We start from the raw sequence: 16,072 nt of genomic DNA on the forward strand, positions 1-16,072 counted from the left end.
GGTTGCCATTTTGAGTTAAGGAGCTTGGAGCTATTAGTATTGGTTCTGTACATGACAAATGCCCGTGCTTCAACTTGACTAAGGAGTGGGAAAATACTTTATTATACGGTGCCATCAGTGAACATAACACTCTACAGAGATAAAGCACTGGAGAGGTCCCTGCTCTGATGATTTTACAGTCAAGGATTACACATGAGGGAAATGTGGAGAAAGCAATGATAGGGAAAGAAGAGAATGGTCACATATCAAGATGGTGAGGAAAGCTGTACGTAAGTAATAACAGGAAGGAGTTGGGGCAGGAAGAGTAACAGTTGAAGAAAGGCTTTGCAAAAAAAGCAACACAAACATTTAAAAGGCCCCATTGTTTGGGAATGTTAGAAGAAGAATGCTAACATTGTTTGATATATCTTTTTGGGATACCAGCTTTTGTTGGTTTAAAAAATGTGCAAGCATTCAAATATACAGAAATCTTCATTGCCAAATAACTAATTTTTGACAATTATTTCTAAACATTTTTACACACACACACACACACACACACACATTTCTAGACAGGTTATTTTTGAACTTTTATACCTGTAGATACTTTAGGTAGACAACTGCCTATTTAACTGTACTGAAGGTATAATGGAAGTATTTGTTTGCTTTGTCTCAGGCTAGAGAGACAAATTATATTATAATTACAATTATAATAATTTTATTAATAATACTCTGAGGCATAGAATTTCTGTTGTTCAAAAGCTTGAATAACTTTTTGATATCACCTACTCTTTTCTTTACCTTTCCCCCTATGAATCTGCATAGCAGTAGCTCTTTTGCAATACTATCTTGGAAATCCTCGGATAATTCTTTTTTATTCTGAACTATCAATAGCCTGTTTAAGTTACCTTTTGTGTGGCATTGATGCTTTTCCAAGCCTGGCCTTTCTAAAGTACCCTATCTTTGGAACGACAAGGCAACAAGATTTGATCATTAGGCTTCTGGCTTTTGTTATATCACCACCAACAGTACCCTGCATTTACTTACCTGAACTTCAACAGAACTAGTGGGAATAGCCTCTTCATGTGGCAACAAAAAATAAAATAAAAGCAAATTAAAAATAAAAATAGAAGTGTAACGTTTCACAAGCAGCTGTAAATTGTAATTTTTTTGGTATATATAGTTCTCTGTTAAAGAAATTGGTAGAGGGAACACTAAAACTTTTCTAGAATAACAATTTTGTGGGTATTAAAAATTTTAATCAATGAACTTCCTTTTTAACATTTAATTTCAGTTCACATTAAAATTGTAACTGCTCTTTAACTTCGAAAAGGCTGAACCGTTTGGAAGTTAATCAAATGCACAAAACTTCTGTTTTCTGCCTTTATAACTGACAGAGTAAAGCCAGAAATGATGATTAGAAAGTAGTTTGATCAAGGAGGGAAATTATGATATATCAAAGTAATGGTTTTAATGTATTTTTCAGAAGGCTAGATGATCTAGTGGGTAACCAACTAGCTGGTTGTGTCCTTGCAAAACATTGTCAAGATGTCCTTGATCGAGGATGGACAACAAACTTCGCATGCATAATTGTTATAACTGGTGTTTTAATTTTAGCATCTTTTGTATCTGGCAACTTATGTACATGTAAAAGCTGCTTCAGACTCAAATGTTTTTGTTACCATCTTTTGGACAGGTAATATATTTGTACTAGGAGGCATGAGTGAAGATTGTAGTTTTTCCCCCTAATACCAGTTCTTTTCTTTGTCCTACAAACCCAGCTGACACTCTTAAGGGTGCACAGCACTGTTCCAGGGTGTCTTAGTTGTGTTTGGGCTTGCTCTTCTGGTTTGTAGTAGATTAAAAGGGGATATGTCCTTCACTGCTGAGAAAGGTGCAAAATCTGAAAGCTGACTGACATGATCAGTTTTGTCTCCTTGCCCTTCTCCTCAAAGACCCACCTGTGAAGCATCCCCATGGAGGATGTCCTATGGCTGCTACTTTGCAGAAGCGAGGTTCTGCTTCTACAGTAATAGGAATTATCCTGAGAGAGGAAGAGATGGTGTCCATGGGGGCAGGGAATCTGGAGGCAGGATTGCATAGAGGTAATTTGACCATGTGAACCAACTTTGTAAACATCTAGGGCCTTACACCTCTAAGTCAAGTGTTCAGTTCTTTGTTGCCTCATTTCAGGCAGGTCACCTGAGTGTGTTCAAAAAGCCTTTCACTAAAAGCTTTATCTGTTTTTAAAGCATCATAGTTTCCAGATTTTAATCTCGTCATTTAAACTACCTAGGCTTCTCATGCCACGACCTCATGGTTCTCTTTTATCACCAGAAGCTGAACCCATTTTAGATCAACCTCTGTAGACAAACCTGAAGTTTAAAAGTTGGGAAAACCTCTCTCTCTTTCTTTCCCAACCTCACGGAAATTTTATTTCAGTGATTTCACCAGCATTTAAAATCCAAATGGAAGACCTATATCAAAGGGAAGTTATACAATAAGAGTCACCAGATTCCAGACAATTAAACTTTATTAGTCTGTCTGAAGCATAAAGTAGTACCTCTTAAAAGAATAGTTTTTCATCTCCTCTCCCTGTTGCTGTTTACTGTTTAGCAGTGTGGGAGAGGCACAACTCTTTTCTTTCAGGAATGCATTTTCCTTAGTCACTGGAGAAATTCTCTAGTATTCTTGGACTACATGTAGCCCACTGCAGGGTGCAACAAAAATTAGTCCCTAAATGTGGTGACTAAAAAGTCACCTGTTCCTCTTAAGCCAGTGATTAAGTACATGTGGCTCCAGAAACATTTTAAGTAGCTCATAGGTGTTTGCTAAAACTGCAAGAATTCTGACTTATTTCATAAAAAATAAGTGTTTCTTATCCTCCTGTATTTCCAGATAGAACTTTGATTCTGTTGTTGTAAAGGTTTAGAAGAAACAGGGCAAATAAACTTAAAATGCACTATTTAACTCTCAGCTTTCTTTACATACATAATGGAAGCAGGTGTTCTGATTTCACATATTCCTATCTACAGATTTAAGGTACGGTGGTACCTTGGGTTACATATGCTTCAGGTTACAGACTCCGCTAACCCAGAAATAGTACCTCAGGTTAAGAACTTTGCTTCAGGATGAGAACAGAAATCGTGCTCGGGCAACGCAGGAGCAGCAGGAGGCCCCATTAGCTAAAGTGGTGTTTCAGGTTAAGAACAGTTTCAGGTTAAAAATGGACCTCCAGAACGAATTAAGTACTTAACCTGAGGTACCACTGTATTGGAGAATAAATGGTGCTGAACCAAGGTGCTCATCTTTTCCTTGTGTGCTGAACTCATTGTAGTCACTTACTTTATACTGGAGTAAGATTCAAAGTTTGCCATCACAAAAAAAATTACATATATGTAAAGTGAGTTTATTTTGAGAAATAATCTCCTGGCAATGTATTGGAGTTTTGCAAAAGCTGAAACTGTTGACAAAGAGGCTGAAGTAGTGGTGGGCATAATACAAAGGATGCTGCCCCCTCCAAAAATAGGTTGAGGACTAGAAACTTGCTTTTTTGAATGAAAGCTAAAAGCTGCAAGAGGTCTAGCTCGTTATACCCATGCTGTCCCTATAGTTTACCAGAGTGGTTGCTCATTTCAGCATAATTTCACAAGCCTTTTGTTGAGATGCATCTTTTATCAAACTTCTTGCTGCATAATTAGAAACCACATGTGGGCATGTAATAAATAAGTCTTTCAGTAGGGAGAGTGAGATTAACTTCAGTGCAACTTTTTGTATTTACTTTCTGAAATAAAATAGCAATGAGATCTTTAGCATCTTTTCACAGTGGTTGTTTTGACACTACCAGGTGATTTACTTCTAAGTTGCACTGGATATTTAGATGTTTCAGTGAGCTCACAATGTGGAAAGGGTGATTCAGCACTGGTTGAGCAAGTCCTTCATCAATTAACCTCCTGGAATGAATTTGCACAAGCTGGGCTGGTAGAGGGAGGTAGACTGAAAATGGTAGCTTGCAAACTGAGTTTCTGAAATAAAAGTAAATGGACTGAGTGGTTTGAAAAACTAGCTCTCTCACTTTGAGTCTGCCAGCTGACATGTTAGCAAGACAAATTCATTCAATAAACTCAAGAAATGTGAGTCCTTTTTTTGGCCTAAACATTCTAAAGTATGGGAGTGCCATCTTTAGGGAGCTGATATTGTTCAGTCAGTAGTTTGCCCAGAGCAGAGTGCTAGTGGCTCTCAGACTCAGTCCCAGCAATCCTCCACAAGCCAGAAGTTAAATTTTCAGTCCTTCTTGGATATAACAGAAGAATCTGTACCTTCTTCAAAATTGCATTTAAAGAAAATCACTCTTAACAACAACCTTGGAGTTTAACAGATAAAAGAGTAGGGTAACAAAGACACTCGGTCGCTTAGAATGTGTTACACTTCCTGGAAAAAGTTTGTAAACAAGCAAACAAACAAACAAGATGCTATTGAGACCTATCCCAAAACATTATATTGGGATACACTTGTTGTAATGAGACAGAGGCCAGCGGAGGGGGAGTTGGTATGACATATAAAAAATTGGTTCCCAACATGTCTCTATCTCTCTCCCTTGTTCTGAAAATCTGGTTTCTAGGATCCTATGCACCATCTCATACAGTAAGAAACAGCTCACAATGACAGGACAGGGGAACGTTGAGAGAGAGTGTGTTAATATTTTAAGTGCTCCTTAAAGTATGCCGTTTTATAATCTCTTAAAACTGAATTCATGGCTTAGTCATTGGGAAAGATCCAACAAAGATAAATCATGTTGTTTTCAAGAGAAATGTTTTAAGCACATTCTTTTCCCTCCTATTGAAACCAGTGGTGTTTAATTTTGGTGGGATCGTGTCCATTAAAGCTTCTCTTCTATATTTAAAAGAATAATATAGTTCCAAAATAAAGCATTGTAAAGATTATATGCTATTTTAGTATTGTTCAAATAATGAATATTTTGACTCCATCAACCAAGCAGCTCAAACACTTTACTATCACTGTGATGGAGAAATGCTACTGTGTCCAGAAACAGCCAGGCTAAGTGAAAGTTCTGGAAACGTAGTCTTCAAGTAAGTGATCAAGTCCTTATCAGTATAGAGAGAACCAAACAGAAATCAATCCTGAATTTTACATCTGTCCCTTTAAGTCAGTATAAATTCTGTAGTGCAGAAAGCATATAGACTGCATGACCAAAGACTTTGGATTATGATCCTGGGTTTGCTTTAAAGCACTGATGAGCTGAGTTGCCATCTCATGATACCCTTAGAACTTAGTTTTCCAAACTGAGTTTTTAAAATGTGTATTTTAAGGGAAATAGCTTGGTTAATTTCAGATTCACACCAAATCTGCACCCCACTCTGCTGCCACGAAGTAAGTAGTGGGAAGAGGGAGAAGTTGGCCTTTTCTGGCTCTGATTACAATTCAAGCCTTCAAAAAATGGGGGAGGAGGCCATGGCCCTGTTGGGAATGCTGCTTGCTTTGGGAGTGCCAATTTCATAGTCCAAACAGGATCATTACAAAGTTCAGCAGTGTAATTAATATAAAGCTTCTACTTAGTTGTAAACAAACATGTTTTTATTTGTTGTAGTAACCATTTTGTATGTGTCCCTTGTTGAGGAAATGTATGAATTGAAATCTGGAGACATAATTTAAATGTGTTCCACTCTGCAGATCCATTCTGCAGATGAAAATAATGCAGGTTACGTAGTGTAGTAAGTATGCTGATACAGACTGGCACAATTTCCAGTAGTGTGTCCCCCCTTTATTGAATTGTATCAGATAAAATAAACATACTGCAATATAGGACACAAAGAAGAAGGGACAAAACCTGATTCCCTGCTATAGAAAAGCTTTCCCCTTTAGTTTCCAATACAGTTATGTTCCAAAGGCCTTGCTAAAGAAATATGTTTTTAATTAACAAAGTCAATCATTTCATTTGGGAGCTTCACAGATTGGGGAGCCACAGACAGGAAGGCCCTGCTCTGTTTCATTGCCCTATGGGCCATCCCCATGGACAGCAACACAAGCTGGGACTCTCTAGTGTTCTTTACAGGCTGGCAGGTGTTGAGGAAGGCATTCATTTCAGTACTGGGTCATCTAGAACTTGGTACATCATCAGCAATACATTGGATTGCACTTGGTGAATTTGCTCTTTCCCTTCTCACTGCCCCACATAATAGCTGGACAGCAGTATCTTGCACTACCTGCGTTTTCTGGAGCCATCTTCAAGGGTAGCTCCATATAGTGTGCATTGCAATAGTCCAACCAAGAGCATGGATTCTTGATACCAAGGTGTTCTAGTTCGGAATAATCATAACTGGTAAACATTGTAAACCAGAGTTTCCTTGTTGTAGTCAGTCACATTGTATCCTGTTGCTCTTTCCGGTCATTTCATTGCTAGATTATCTAATGTCGCACTCCCTGCAACCCTTTCAGTTGGGTTCCAAAGTCTTGCAGTGGGAGGGTGGCCTGATTCTCCCCACCATTGCTATCCCAAATAGCATGAACCATCCAATCTGCTGCCATTCAGTACTGATCTTACTGTGAATACACATGAAAGGCCCAGTGAAACCTGTTGCTATGGTTGTGCCACTGCCTCCTGTTCCCTTGCTGCAGTGTTCAAATGCCCCCTCTAGGATGATCAGCCCCCTTTGTTTGTATGCCAGCTAACCTACTCAGTGCAGCTGATACTTTGGTTGCCAAACCACAAAGCAGTGTTTAGGTCTGACTGCATTTCAGTACCGTATTGTCTTTCTTCCCCCATCCCCAAGTCTCTCTGCCCTTGCCTGTTCTCCTCCTTCTGCCTTTGCTTAGGTAATGTCCCCAATGCTTTTAACTTCACAGCAAAGTTAGAACGCTGCGCAGGAAGTTAACTGCCTCGAGTCTTTTAAATTTAAGTAACACACACCAAATAATAAGCTGTTGGTTGCGTTTTTTTGTTTTGTTTCTGTTTTGTTGGTGTGGGTATTTTTTTTCCCTGCCTGCAAAGAAACATAAACACAGCTCTCATTTCTGGCAGGTTTTTACTGTCAGAGTTTCTCCTATTATATTTATCTTACAATTTGCCAGGGGGTGAAGTTATTAAGTTTTAGCAGCAGCCATCGATCAAGTTCACAAGTTAACACGATAAAGGCTCTGTGCCGCTCCGATCCGGGAAAATGATGATCCTCACTCGGTAATTAACTAAATGAGAAAGTTAAATCTTACTTGAGAGCTGGGAGAGATGCAAGAGAGGTGTTTGTCAGTTTCTCAGTGGAAATTAGAAGCAGTTTTTTTGCAATTCCCTAAGCTGCTGCTCTGTCATATTTTACATAAGCACTGGGAAAACGTCTTGTAATTAGTGCTGTCATGGAGGATTTTTTTTTGCTGAAGGATGTTGGAATAATTCATTAGATTATCAAGAAAGGCTTGTGTCCTGAAATGATTAGCACAGTGAAATTTAAACCATTAACGATAACAAGTTTAGAGCTTGCTGCAGTGCAGAGGCACCCGGGGTATGTCTGTGCCTATTTCAATCATTTCTTATAATTAAACATTATGTCCTCTCCCCCTCCCCTCCCCAATTCTCTTCACTTGGGCCCAACCAAAAATTCTGTTAAGGTGGCTCTGTAAAGATCAGCATGTTTACCAGCAAAGAACAGAGGCAGCTATAGATGAGGAGTGCAGGGGAGGGTTGGATGAATCTGTTCGACCCTGATGCTGACATTGAGGGACGAATACTGCCAAATCTTAATTGGGTCTCAAAGCTAGCACTGGGTGCTGCAGTCGGCTTCCCTGTGGTGGTGATGATGGTAATAACACTTAGCATTTGCATAGATAGCTGTCCTGCCCTGACATTGTGTAAGAGCCTTACAACACCTGAGTCCCAGGCCTTCTGCTGATCTTCCATGTGTGCTGGCAGCAAAAGTCAACTACATCCATGCAAACAAGCTTGACCTTGCCTAGTTGAACGCTATGGCTACAGAGCAGGGTGGAAAACGGAAGACAAAAGATGAGCGCAAGCAAATAGTATGGAATGGGAAGGTGGGTGAAGGGGCCATTGTTCAGTGCTACAGCATATGCTGTGCATATGGCAGGTCCTAAGCTCAATTCTTGGCATCTCCATTTGGAAGAATCAGGGAAAAGATGATGGGAAAGACCTCCATCTGAGACATGGGAGATCCATTGCCAGTCAGAGTAGACTGTACTGGACTACTTGGATATATGGTTCAACCTGCTATAAGGCAGCATCATATATTATGTAGCAAATCCGTACTCTCCCAGGCATGCAAAGCTGAACTGTGTGATGAACGTTTGTTTTTAGGACACACACTAATACATGTTACTATTTGGTTGCCTTGCTGAGAGAGACCTAAAAGGTGTTCTTCGTCTGCACGATAAGCTGTGCTAGTCAACAATGTCAGCAACTGAATCTTACCAAATCATAGTGCTCCGTGAGAGAGACCAAATACAAGGGAAGTGTAGACTAGAGTCCCTCAGTGTACTCAGATGTGACTAGTTAAATGGACTGCATATAAAGAAGTACATATAAAAAAGTTCCTTCTCCATAGCCTCCCCCGGTGGCCAGAAGTAAATCATTCTCCAGTACAAAAAAACCTCTCAGGGGAAACCTATAGACAGTTGTGCAATATGGGAGCAGGTTATTTCCCAGGCTCCGAAGCTCTATGCTGTTGGCAAATGTATACATGTCCTTGTGTTTAACAACCTTTTTATATTGCATAGAGCCCTAGCAAGCTTCTTTGAAATATGTTAATATTTCATTATCTGTGCCCACTTGAAAGCTCCAACAGAATAGTGATTACACAGAATTTCCTTGCTGTGAAAAAGCTTTCTCTCTCTTTCCCTCGCCCTATCATGTTGTATCACAGGTTGGATTCTTATAGATGGCACTATTGACTCTGGGGTTAGAGTTCAAGAGTTCATGACCCAATGTGCCTTGCTTCCCTTGTTGCTATAATGGTCATCCCTGACCATTAGCCATGCTGGCTGGGACTGATGGGAGTTGTACGCCAACAACATCTAGATGGCACCAAGTTGACTGACCACAGTTTCTTCCTATTAATTTTGTGCTTCCCCAGTGAGGATAGTGTGGGTTTGTTGTTATTATTATATATGGTGTGGATGTAGTCAGGGGTGAACGAAGGTGTCGTGACACCCGGGGTGGGGCATTGCTACGTAGGGCGCATGTGCGGCATTGCTACATGCACTGTACATAGCAATTTGCCACCGGCGGTACTCCAGCGCCATACGGACGGTGCCGGGATCCCTCCGTTACCGCTACAGCCATGAATGGAGGATCCTCTACATGCGGCTGTAGCGGTGACGGAGGGTTCCCACAGCTATGTACAGTGCATGTGCGGCTCCCTTGGCCTGTAAAGCGAGATGAGCACCACAACCCCAGAGTCATCTGTGACTGGACTTAACTGTCAAGGGTCCTTTACCTTTACCTTTTTACAGCTGTTGGCAACAATTGGGTAAACCTGTTTAGCTCGTGGAAATGCTTCTGCACATCCAACAAAGTTTCAATTCATACTTTTCACTGCCCAGGCTGCATTGCAAATGGTGTTTGAAGGTTTCCTGAGTTCAAAAAGCAGCTTTTAATATGGGTCACAGCTTTTCTGAGGAAATAACCATTGTATCAGAGTGGGAGAAACACACCCTTCTCTGGACCTTGACCAAGGATTGCATCTTTAATGCTTATGATACTGGGACAGAAAATCATTGTGATTTTTATCAATAGGCAAGTCCATTTTAGTTTGGTGATACAACAGGACATTAGAACATATTCCTTCCTCAAAAGTTTCAGCATATTGGGTTTATCCTTCTTTATCTTAGCCTTTGCTTCATTGTACATACTGTACGACCACCACAGTAACTGTTTTACCTAAAGGATCTTGTAATAGACAGCTCAGCAGAAACATTGTGTGCCCTCGTTGAGATCAATAGAATGCCCTTGTGTTCAGGACTGTTCAATTGATCTCCAGAAGACACCACTGAGACACTCAAATAAAGCAAAGCTGCATTTTGTTGAGTTAAATTCTAAGAAGAATATATGACCATGGCAAAATGCTGCTCATAGTCCTAGTAGTTTTTCTCACATCAGAAATTGAAGCGGAAAGAGGTAAGCACTTGGGCTAGGTTAGAGAAACCAGTTTTTTGGAGGTTCTGGAGATGTGTCTATTGAAAAGTGAAGGGAAGTCCATATGGATTACACAGACAGAATGTCCTGAAGCCCCCTTCCCATCCCCACTTCTCTTCCTTCTGCAGTTCTTCTTTCCATACGTTTTCTAATAGCTGTGTTTACATCCTGGGACGGCCCATGTGAGAGAATGGCAGGGCCAGCCACTAGCAGGAGGCAGAGAGTAGTAAAACCTCCATGGCTGTCATCTGACATCCATTGGTAAGGACATAGGGACTCCTCCCCTCAAGCATAACTTAGAGCAACTGTGTATTATTTACACCCCATCACTAGTTGTCACAGCTTTGGAAAATTGTGGAATGAAATATAGGTGGGGAAGGGGCCAGCATTCCTACCTCTGCTCTTTCAAACAGCTAGATGATGATAATGATGATTTATTTATTTATAACCCACTCATCTGGCTGGGTTTCCCCAGTCACTCTGGGTGGCTCCCAACAGAATATTAAAAACACGATCAAACGTTTAAAATTTCCCTAAACAGGAACATCATCTCATTTTCCAGGTGAATGGGCAGACCTGCTTTTACAATCATGAATTTGCCAGTAGCACATATAGTTTTGACTTGACAATCAAGCTTCCCTCTTCTTTCTTTAGTGAGGATGCAGGTGTTCGGTATACCCAATATTGCTGGAGTTATTTTCTCCTTGTGGAATACGGAATAGTTTTTTTAGGATTTTGAGATTGCTAGTCATCAGTGGGTTTCTAAGAAATCACTACTTGATTCTAGGTTTTTGTTGTTTTACTAGACTTCGACAGATGCTTCAAAATATTTTAATTGAATGCTTTAGAACGGGGGGGGGAGGGGAGCTGTGCTTTTACAGCTTTGTGGAGATTAAAGGACATGCAATGAAGTTTATATGTATAGGAGTAGGGATGCTTTTTGTAGTCATAAAGGGTTATACTGCCTAGAAATTACATAGCACCTTCCATAAACTAAGTCAGAGAGGGTTGAAATGACTTGCCCAAAGCCACAAACTGAACAGCCTGGAACCAAATGGGATATTTTCAGTTCCAGACTGCCCCCCTCCGGCATGCATACTCACACATACATTCCCTCCCATATAATTATTATTTCCTTCCATCACCTCATTCTCAGTACTGTGCAGCAGAGTATGCTACAATTCAATTGGTGAGTTTGATTTGAAGTCATAGAAGGAAACTGCACATTGGAGTGAGGAAGGAGTAGCAAGAGAAGCGCCGGGACAGAAAATGGGGGGTCTATGGGTGAAGGAAATATATACTCAAAAGAATTTATTAACAAGGCTCAAATATTGCCACTCTGTGATAATCCTTACACATGCAAGGCATATCGTGGTTTTTCACTAGTGAACCTGTACTGACTGTTTTGGCTTCTTCACAAGTTCTGTGGAACTGCATGTTGGAAGTAACAGCGCTGCTGTTTCCTGTGGGACTGTGGAGAAGGGCCATAACTCAGTGGTAAAACAACTTGGACAGCTGCTGGAGTCAGTGTGGGCAGTATTGATCTAGATGCATGAATGGCCTGACTCAGTATTAAAGCAGCTGCTTGTGTTCCTATGCTGCTGTTGGCTTACTTGCTTATCCTGGGGGAAAGAAAGTGTTGCCTTCTGGAAGGAGCCCACCACTGCAAAAGAGGTAGGGATGAGTAAAAGTGGCTTGTGAATTTCTCACCTATCCCAACCAACCAAAATTGTAAGGTGCTTAAATATTGTTTAAATCCTAAAAACAGTTCAGACAACTCAACAGAAATGCAAAACCATTCCAGCAGTCAAACAATTCTCCTTCTGGCTCAGATGAAAACATGAGGGGAAGAGACGTCACTCAAAGAGCTGGTGTCCTTTGCTTCAGGACCTTCGATACATCAGAGAGCACACCTCCATTGCAGCTCTCACTGCCCAGTAGGAGCCAGCAGTCACAGAACTGGGCAGTGGTTCCTCTAGAAAAAGAAATTGCCTTGGGGAGAGCAGGGTTAAAGACAGGCTCAGTCCCACCAGGAGACCTCAGGTTGTTGCTGAGACAAACAGCACTCCTTGGGTGAGTTCCAGCCACATCCTGCCACTGTGATTTATCCAGGGTCCTGACAGGTGGTGTTCTGTCTTGTCTGTTGTGCTCATGCATAGCCGTCTTGATAGTGCTCTCTCAAACTAGGCTTGCCCCACCAGTTGTGACTCCACTCTTCTAGACATGAAGAGCTGACCTTTCTAGTAAGTGCCACTGCTTTGACTTGGCCTTCCTGGTATCACTGAGACATGCTAGGACAGGACAAACTATTCAAAGTAACTACTTAAATAAATAGTATTTGAAAGCCACTGAGAGGTCCAGGAGAATCAAAAGGGTTACACTCCCCTGTCTTCTGACTGTGGTGGTCAAACCAGGTGAAGAAGGCAGTTTCAGTTCCCAAACTGGGTCGAGATCCAAATCCAAAATGGGTCTAGATAATCCAGGAATTTGCTACTATCTGTTAAGATATATCATCTAAAGAGGGAGGAATAGCAACTAGTTGATATTCTGACAAATTATATAGGGTGTCTCCAAAAACCACCTTCAAGGCAGTCAAAGCCACTCCCTTTCTCTATTTGGTTAAAAAAAGATCAGTGCATTCAGCTGGAATGCACAAGAAATCCACAGATTGTTTTGATGAAACAAAATTGTCTTCATATTTAGTCCACCTTTTACACATCGGAAGGAAATATATCATCTGAAACATGCTGGATTCCTATGATTTCCAGTCATTTAAGGCTGGGGTAGCCAACATGGTATCCATCAGATGTTGTTGAATTATAAATCCCATCATCCCCAGCCACCATGGCCAATAATGAAAGATGTTGGGATAACTTCATTTGAGCTATCTCTATTTTTATAACTATACAGTGGTACCTCGGGTTACATACGCTTCATGTTACAGACTCCGCTAACCCAGAAATAGTGCTTCAGGTTAAGAACTTTGCTTCAGGATAAGAACAGAAATCTTGCTCCGGCGGCGCAGCAGCAGCGGGAGGCCCCATTAGCTAAAGTGGTGCTTCAGGTTAAGAACAGTTGCAGGTTAAGAACGGACCTCCAGAACGAATTAAGTACTTAACCTGAGGTACCACTGTATGTTTTAAATCTATGTAAAATAGTTGCCAGCGTTGTAGATACCCAACACATTAGTATTTCATTGAGCACTTCAGCCTGGAAACAGTTTAGAGATTCGGGGAATTGGGGGGTTATCATCTCAGGATGTTTGATGGTATAGACTGGTCCTCAGAGGTCGCCCTTGCATCCTGACTTGTAACATTGCTGCTTATGCAGATTGGTGATTTGGCTCACTTGTGTTCAGAATTCAAAGACAATGTTTTTTCTGAGAAGGGAGTAGGTAAAAAGGCAGAAGGTAATGATTTTAAAAACATGCTGGATGAAGACAGCCTGCTGTAAGATTGGCTGTGCAGCAAATGAAATGGGAAATGAAATGAGGTCAGGCTTATAAAATACACCATTTATCAACTATCTAAATCTTAATCCAGCGTTTCATTGGTTTTCTCGTTCTGCAAACAACTGAACTGCTGTGAAAACAGCCACAGAATCCCTCCAGGCCAGTGTTCAATAGAGTCCAACCTTCATGCTTTAATGCTAGGCTATCGCCAACAACATTTGTGCATGGAGAAACCCAGCACTTCTACACCAAGGAGCTATGTTTTATCATTTCCATAAAGACTGTTGAGGCCTCAATAGAGAGCGAGGATCCAATTTTGTTTATGATGTTTCTTGGTTTGCCAACCAAATATTTTGCTTGTCGGTCAATTGCTGAAGGAGCATTAGCAATCAATCATAGGTATGATTGTTCTGCATGGCGTAGAATCTGTCTGTGTAGCATACGGATCCTAGTGGTATATGAAAAAATATGTAAGATCTGTTTTCATTCTAACCCTCAATCTGCAAAAAACCCACAAAAAACAACAACCCACATCCTTTATTTTCATATAGTACCGTATATTAGAAAAACAAGAAGTATTTCCAGAAGACTGACATTTCGGCATAAGGGTGAGGCTTCTAGTTATCAGGGTGCAAGTCTTTATGTATAAAGGACACTGAGCTTTGTGTCCATCTATATTCTTTCCACACTCAGCCATGTAAGACCAATAACTTGGTTCGCCTGATCAAATGCTGCAATTCAGATTAGATCCCAGCAGTTGCACAGGGAATTGTTTGGTCCTATAAGTTTACTCTTCAGTGCAGTGCCTTTACAAGATCAAGATTGGAGTATTGGGTTATTTCTTTTTATCACCATGCATAACAGTCTGTAGCAAGTCGCTGCACTATTCTTTAATGGACTATTACAATTATGTCTAATAACAAATGTGCACTATCTAAACTTCTGATGGCCTTAACTTCTTGGAAGTCTTCAAGACACGCACACTTGTCCTCCCTAGATGTGTTTCAGTCTATTGGAAGGAAATGTCTGAGACAACATATGCTAAAGGACCTTTAGTTTGGTAGTGATGGAACAACATGGGACATCATAGGATGTCCTCAATAGCAGCAAGATACTGTTACTTAAATCTAGTTAAATTTGTCAACAAAACATTTGAATTGTCCCTCCTCCTTAAAACTATCATAGAAGAGGTTCATACTTTTTATCCATTCCTGAAATTTGTTTTTGAGGAGCCGGTTTCATGGTGAGTATCTTAACACTATAAAACCAGAAAGTCAAAGCACATAGTTTTATAAAATGTTATTTTTAAAGTTTCACTTCTGTATGTTCGTAGTCTTTGAATAAGACATATTTGTTTCATACTCTGCATGATGCTGAACAGCAGCATTGGGGACCTCCCCTTTTGTATCTTATATATTTTTTTCACAATTTTAGTAGCAGTCCAGAATGGACTTTTAAAAAAGGTTTTAGGTGTGAAGCATCAGACAGGCATGTATCAGTACACTAAAGTGGCTGGAAACTGGCAGAAGTTTAGACTATATAACATGTAATTAGGAGCTGGGTGGATTTGTTTGTTCCATCACATGGGTAGGTTTATGTGTAATGTATTGTCTTCTAAGGATGTCAAATTCTCTGCCCTGAAAAATTCAGTGTTGTACATTTTCTTCTCTTCTTCCATAGACAAAACTTGCCAATGGCACTTCAAGCATGATTGTGCCAAAGCAAAGGAAGCTATCTGCAAGCTATGAAAAGGAGAAGGAGCTCTGTATCAAGTATTTTGAGCAGTGGTCAGAGTCCGACCAAGTGGAATTTGTGGAACATCTCATCTCCCAGATGTGTCATTATCAGCACGGGCACATCAACTCATACCTCAAACCTATGTTACAGAGAGACTTCATCACGGCACTACCAGGTAGTCTGAAAAGCTATTGGCAAACACACAGACTTTGCAGGCTTCAAAAACGTGTAAAAAGACCTTGACTTCTCATATCTCTCGAACAGCCTTCTTCAGTAGCAGGGTGTTCTGTCCCGGAGTCATAGAAAGGAGTTGCCATTTGAGGATATGTCACCTATCGTAAAATGTATGCTCTCATGGTCTCCCCCCCCCCCAGGTGCACTTGTTATGTTTGGTTAGTTGCCTTTCATTTACTGGGGGCACACAACAGTTAACAGGATTTGGATCATAGAAATTAGCATGGTCTTGGGGCAGGGGTCATCAAGTTCATGTCATTTCTATACAGCATATTATTTCCTATGAAACATGTTCAGTTCAGTCTAGAACAGGGGTAGTTAACCTTTTTTATACCTACCACCCACTAATTCATCTTTCTTGATGGTAAAATTTCCTTACTGCCCACCAGTGCTCAATGAAAGAAGGATTCAGCTTGTGCCGTAGAAGCCCCTACCGCCCTCCTAGAATCCTGAAATGCCCACTAGTGGGCAGTAGGGGCCAGGTTGACAACCCCTGGTCCAGAAGCTCCTGT

General features: G+C 40.7%; 1 protein-coding gene across 10 annotated transcripts in view; it reads left to right on the forward strand.

The window, feature by feature from the left end:
- Positions 1-16,072, forward strand: part of BTRC (beta-transducin repeat containing E3 ubiquitin protein ligase) — a 128,393-nt gene that overhangs the window by 86,006 nt on the left and 26,315 nt on the right. For all 10 annotated transcript variants that reach the window (XR_013839335.1, XM_079977445.1, XM_079977447.1 and 7 more), the window contains one exon: positions 15,270-15,501. Coding sequence is in view for 9 of the 10 variants with exons in the window: in XM_079977445.1 (XP_079833571.1) it covers positions 15,270-15,501 (232 nt within the window). In the remaining variant the exon portion in view is untranslated. The remainder of the gene's footprint in view (positions 1-15,269; positions 15,502-16,072) is intronic.

The sequence above is a fragment of the Podarcis cretensis genome (genome assembly GCF_951804945.1).
Source record: "Podarcis cretensis genome assembly, chromosome: 5".
Classification (NCBI taxonomy): domain Eukaryota; kingdom Metazoa; phylum Chordata; class Lepidosauria; order Squamata; family Lacertidae; genus Podarcis; species Podarcis cretensis.